Below are 6,361 nucleotides of genomic sequence, written 5' to 3'. Positions count from 1 at the left end.
TATACAGAAAATGTAAATACTTATAGTAAGTACTTGAGTAAATGTACTGTGTTCCTTCCCACCCTGGCCTGCAGACAGGACCCGAGGCCCCTGAGGGATTCCTCAGTAGGTTTGGCCCCCGTGATGTGACCGGGCCCCGGAGGTGTCAGAGGAATCGAGCTGCTCGCAGGCCGCCGTGTGGGAGGGTGTGAACCGACTGGAATCTCACACCACCGCTGGCAGGGGCTTTTCCCTCTGGAGCGCCGGAGCATTTCTGAGCTTCGGTCCAAGCCACAGGATCGCTGCCCGGCGGCCCGAAGCCCCGCCCACACGGAGACCAACCTGAAAACTGAGCCGAGGAACGAGAGAGAAGAACATGATGTGTTGAAATCATCTGACCTGAAGAGACTCGAACAACACGAGGTCAAAGGAGAAGTGGTTCACTGTTCGTCTGCAGACACGTTAACACTGCCAGGGCCTGCACTCAGCTACTGAGGGGCCCCAGGGCTGTTGCTTGTTGTTGGGGCCCCATCGCCCCCCCAATATACATCATTATTTCAACAGACAGAAGATTGACTGTTCCTGTTTCTACAATCTAAATGTCTGCAGCTACACTTAAACTGAAAATGTAAATTCTGACTTTTTAGGTAAAAGCTGAAGCGTCTTGATGGATTATGACAGCTGAGACTGAGTCCTGATTGGTCGAGTGTGTTTGTGGGCGGGGACTAAATAGCAGCTGACTCTGACTGCAGATGACCCCATCACCACAAGATGGCAGCGTTTGTATCTGAGATATTTGGGCTTCATTTCTGGAGGAAGTGGAGACGTCATCGTCTCCGTCTTTATTCGTATTAGTTTCTGTTGTGTTCACACTGATCACTGTTTGATTTTCACTGAGGAAAAACAGTCAAACTGTCGCTCGTCCTTTCGGGGTAAAAACATTACGTCACGTTAACGTCCAGCGATCCCGTTCACTTATCATCAAAAGCCTCGTTCTGCCGTTTCCATTCTCCACAGATCTGTCGTGTGTTCCCTCCTCACTCAGACACATCCACATGTTTTCAATCACTTCTTCTTTTGATTTCCCAGAAGGAGATACGGCCGACGCAGTGGATCACTGCTGAGCCAGCCTCTCATGTTCCAGCACAACAGGGTTTAATCTTAATAGTCCATCTGAGGGCCTCCCAGCGTGAAGGACAAACGTCGAGAGCCAGTCTGATCAAAAGTGCAGAAATAAGAGAGTAATTCTCCGACAGCACGAGGCTTTGAAGCTCAGACAGCCGGAGTCATTTGGACGCTCCATTTGGGTGAAAGGCTTCAAGGTGGCAGCGACGGGTCAAACACACAAACACTTCACCGCCGTCTCTCAGCGTCTGACCAGCACAACTGGCTGTGACATACAGATGTTGAACCAGATGTTTCTGCTGCTCACTGCAAACATCACTTTTGATCTAATACAGATGTTTTTATGATTGTAAAGAATGTATCTGTCTGTTAAACCTTATAAAGAGGCTTAAACACATTAATGCAACACATGTTGTTTTTAACACATGATGACTTTAAATCACTGAAGTCAGAACTGAACCTTCTGAGCAGAATATGAATTCACAGCGAGATCTGGATCTGGATCTGGACCTGGATCTGGATCTGGACCTGGACCGAGCCTCGTACGTCCTCCTGGACTCTGCCAGACCGAGCGGCTCTTTCACTTCACGGCTCAGTTTTGTGACTTTTCCAGGAACCTGGAAATCCTAAGGGGCCACATCTTCATCTCACCGTGACCTGGAGTCCCCTGTGGCCCCCCTCTCTCTCTGGGGCCCGATTGTGTAGTGAAGGATTAAAGGTTTACAAAGAGACAGGAAGTCTTATCTGAGAATCGTCTCTGTGCCACTGACTTCCTCTCCACAGAGATATGACAGTTTAGCGGCGCCCGTCACACACGCTCACGTCAGCCGTCCAGAAAATTACCCCCACAGCAGGAGGGGGGGGCAGGGGTGAGGGGGGTCAGAGGTAAGAAGAAGAAAACACTCCTGTTTATTGTACCGTTCTGAGGACCCTCCTCATAAAAACCTAAGAAACTAGAACAATCAGTTAAATTCAACACATCCAGATATTTATTCTGATCGAATCTCACACGTTTAAATATCGTCTGAACTCGTCTGATCCTTCAGCCTCCGTCGATCCTCCACCTTCACTGCTTCATACGACAAACACACAACTACGGGTGAAAATGTTCGTAGACTCCGGGTCCAGGAAGTGAAATCAATATGTCTGCATCCTGTGTTCTGTGTAGTGACCAGCAGGGGGCGACTCCTCTGGTAGTTTCTATAGAAGTCTATAGAAAGTGACTTCTCACTTTATAACGTCAGGAAACATGTTTCTGTCTCAGTCTCTAGTTTCAAGTCTTCTTCAAACAGCTGATGTTCATTTAGTGAATTATGATCATTTAGAGTCAAACAGACCATAAAGCACCGGATGTAGTGGGGGGGGATACCACAGTGTGATTGACAGCTAGTACTGTCCAATGGGAGCAGATGGCAGTGTAGGTGGGCGTGTCCTCGAGCTCTCAGTCAGGCTCCACCCCCTGCTCCTCCACATATGGTTACTTTTTTCAAAACAAGATGGCGCTGAACAAGATGTGAAACTGAGGCTTCAGAACAGAAACTCACAAACCAACGGGTGTCGTCACGGTGACGGTTGATTTCCAAACTTTATTTTGTCCATGTCAATAAAAACACGCTAACCTGTTGTTATCGTGTTGAATCCAGATCGTTTTAACATCTGACTCCTGAACTACGAAGCCGGGTTCAGGTTTAGTTTCCTTGGTAACTTTTGTCACATTTCTCCTTTAAGCCGTTAAAATTCAAGATAAAATAAAAACGATTCTGTGTGCGTCTCTGAGCCTGCGCAGTGATCTGAAGTTAATCGAGTGTCGCTGCCTGAACCTGGGACGTCTCCTGCACCACGAGTCCTCGCAGCTCCACAGACTCAGACCTGTGATGTGACTTCATGAAGCAGCGTTCTCCTGAGAGGCGGACGTGTCACTAATTGCTTTTACAGAGCAAAGAAACGTGTGGACGCCACTGCTGGTCACAGGTCACGCCATATACTGCGGCGTTAAAGCTCCGTGTGGGCACATTAACCCTGAGCGGTGGGATTCCCAGCAGGAACCAGTTCACCACATTCAGGGCCTGTTTGTCTCGAGCTCAGCGGCGTCCACAGCAGCACAGTCGGGTCTTTATCTCCGCCCCGCTCTCTCTGCATCAGCGTCTCAGACAAGAGTTGTTTTTTATCAGCCTCATAATTCAACCTTTACAACATGAGCAAACATTCCAGCGCTCGTGGCCTCCGGCTGCAGGAGTCCGCTCCGCGCCAGCGGCGGCCGCGCTCACTAATTGAATGAATTGTGACCATTTAAGTATCTTTCTCTGCTTTTTTATTGGCTGCTGGAGTCGAAGAGAGAACAGGCTCTTTAAAAGGATCATTTCTCAAAACACATGAGAAATAATCTGCCTGTCATGTCAGCTCATCTTATTTCATTCAGTTCTCTAGATTCAGTTAAAACCACTTGTTACAGAACAGATGTTGAAGAACAGATGTTGAAGAACAGATGTTAAAGAACAGATGTTAAAGAACAGAACTGTAAACCAAGATGGCCAAAATCTCAGTCGCCCCCTGGTGTCTGGCTGCAGTATAGGTCATAAACCTCCTCCTCCTCCATGTTAGCAGATGGGACATGGACCAAACAAAAAAATCGAAGTAGACGTTAAATAAATGTTTAAAGATGTTTCTGTCGTTTCAGCTCGTTCTTCTCTCTCTGATGTTTGTTCAAGTGTTTCTGATCAGTTTGGTTTGAATCAGTTATTTGATGATATAAAAACAGGCTGAGACGTGATGATTGACAGCTGACACTGACTCCTGATTGGTGGAGAGTGTGTATGGGCGGGACCTCGATACCACGATCACTACTGCACAGACTCTGACTGTAAATGACCTCATCACCACAAGATGGCAGCGTTTGTTTCTGTATATTATGAAGTTATATATTTTGGCTTCATTTCTGCAGGAAGTGGAGACATCATCATCTTTATTTACAGTCTTTGATCTTTATTTACAGTTATATATGTTATTATCATAATCTGTTTCTACTCTAAAGTTACAAAGAAACTATTACTCTATTACTTAACATTAATTTAATTGCGTGAGTGTGTGTGTGTGTGTGAGTGTGTGTGTGTGAGTGTGAGTGTGTGTGGGAGTGTGTGTGTGTAGAGTGTGTGTGTGTGTGTGGTGTGTGTGTGTGTGTGAGTGTGTGTGTGTGTGTGTGTGTGAGTGTGTGAGTGTGTGTGTGTGTGTGTGTGTGTGTGTGTGTGTGTGTGTGAGTGTGTGTGTGAGTGTGTGTGTGTGTGTGTGTGTGTGTGTGTGTGTGTGTGTGTGTGTGTGTGAGTGTGTGTGTGTGTGTGTGTGTGTGTGTGTGTGTGTGTGTGTGTGTGTGTGTGTGTGTGTGTGTGAGAGTGTGTGTGTGTGTGTGTGTGAGTGTGTGTGTGTGTGTGTGAGAGTGTGTGTGTGTGTGTGTGTGTGTGTGTGTGTGAGTGTGTGAGTGTGAGTGTGTGTGTGTGAGTGTGTGTGTGTGTGTGTGTGTGTGTGTGTGTGTGTGTGTGTGTGTGTGTGTGAGTGTGTGTGTGTGTGTGTGTGTGTGTGTGTGTGTGTGTGTGTGTGTGTGTGTGTGTGTGTGTGTGTGTGTGTGTGGGCTGGATGACATCACCGCCCTGCTGGATATTTGGCTGCAGTCTGCGGCTCCTCAGTTCGGAGCAGCGGGAGCCGGTGCGCCAACATGCGGGCAGAGAGCAGCGAGCTGCGGGGCGCTGAGCGGCTTCACCGGGACCTGCTGACCCGGGGAGTCCAGGGCTGAGGCCGCCTGTCGTCCCGCGGGGACCCGAGTCATGGACAGAGAGGATCCGCTCCTCTCTGAGCTCTGACAAACTCTGGAGCGCGTCGCGCCCCGGTGCGCGGTGCGTGTGGTGCGCCCTCCAAGCTGCCTGTTGGATTCTGGTGTCAAACTATGAACTGTGCGCACTGAGTCTGAGTCTTTGGATGAACTGTGCGCACTGAGTCTGAGTCTTTGGATGAACTGTGCGCACTGAGTCTGAGTCTTTGGATGAACTGTGCGCACTGAGTCTGAGTCTTTGGATGAACTGTGCGCACTGAGCTGTGGAGCCGCTGTGGACGCGCACTGAGGACATGGATAACTGTTATTTCTTTGCTGTGTTTCTGCTCGTTCTCTCTCTGGGCTTCAGGATCGAGGAGGGCATGTGCCAACACTATTATCTCCTCCGACCCATCCCCAGTGACACTCTGCCCGTGGTGGAGCTGAAGGAGGACCCGGACCCGGTGCTGGACCCTAAGGAGAAGGACCTGAATGAGACGGAGCTCCGGAGCGCGCTGGGCAGCCACTTCGACCCGCACTTCATGTCCGTGTCCTCCCCGGAGGACAAGTACTCGGGGAACGAGGATGTGAGCGACGCAGAGATGAGACAGAAACTCTCCGGGCTGATGCCCAAAGAGATCCGGGCCATGGAGTTCGAGGTGCAGCACGGGAAGAAGCAGAAGCCGAGTAAGAAGCTCCGGAGGCGGCTGCAGCTGTGGCTGTGGTCGTACGCCTTCTGCCCGGTGCTTTACGCATGGAACGACCTGGGCAGCAGGTTCTGGCCGCGCTACGTGAAGGTGGGGAGCTGCCTCAGTAAGAGGTCCTGCTCGGTGCCGGAGGGGATGCTCTGCAGACCCTCCAGGTCCACTCACTTCACCATCCTGAGGTGGCGCTGTCTGCAGAGGAGAGGCGGCCTGAAGTGCGCCTGGATCCCGGTTCAGTACCCGATCATCTCAGAGTGCAAGTGCGCGTGTCCGAACTGACTCTCATCATTATCTTTATACACAAACTGAAAAACACTGATTTAAAAAAAACAAAATCAAATTTTCACTGATGATTGAAAAATCATTTTATTACAAATCATTAAAAATCGGATTTTCAAGATAACTGGTTAAAACAGTTTTTTTACAGTGCACTGTCCAGTGTGAGAATGTAAATGTGATGTAAATGTTTTTATCTGATGAACTTCAGTATTATTATTAATCATATTATCAGATCTACTGTATTTAATTGTATCTGTTTGTATTTATGAAGAATCAACGTGTTCAGTTACTTTCTGTGATTAAATGAATGAAGCTGTTTAAAAATTAATGATCAGTGATGATGATTAAAAAACTTCAGATGCTGCTTCACTCAAACTTTATTTATTCTCTTTATAAGTAATCAGATTACTTAACGAAGTAAAAATACTACAAGTCCTGCATTTGAAATGGTACTTGATTCAAAGTAAAGTACAGA

The 6,361-nt window shown here is 48.1% G+C and overlaps 1 protein-coding gene across 1 annotated transcript; it reads left to right on the top strand.

Moving 5' to 3' along the window:
• Positions 1 to 4,787: 4,787 nt before the first annotated feature.
• Positions 4,788 to 6,024, top strand: nog3 (noggin 3). Its single transcript, XM_035146092.2, has one exon. It carries the CDS (start codon positions 5,218 to 5,220, stop codon positions 5,884 to 5,886), a length of 669 nt encoding a protein of 222 aa, XP_035001983.2. The 5' UTR covers positions 4,788 to 5,217; the 3' UTR covers positions 5,887 to 6,024.
• The last annotated feature ends 337 nt before the right edge of the window (positions 6,025 to 6,361 follow it).

This window comes from Hippoglossus stenolepis, chromosome 21 (assembly GCF_022539355.2).
Source record: "Hippoglossus stenolepis isolate QCI-W04-F060 chromosome 21, HSTE1.2, whole genome shotgun sequence".
In the NCBI taxonomy this organism is placed as follows: domain Eukaryota; kingdom Metazoa; phylum Chordata; class Actinopteri; order Pleuronectiformes; family Pleuronectidae; genus Hippoglossus; species Hippoglossus stenolepis.
Note: the sequence above shows the minus strand (reverse complement) of the source record. Positions and strands in the feature narration are given on the sequence as shown.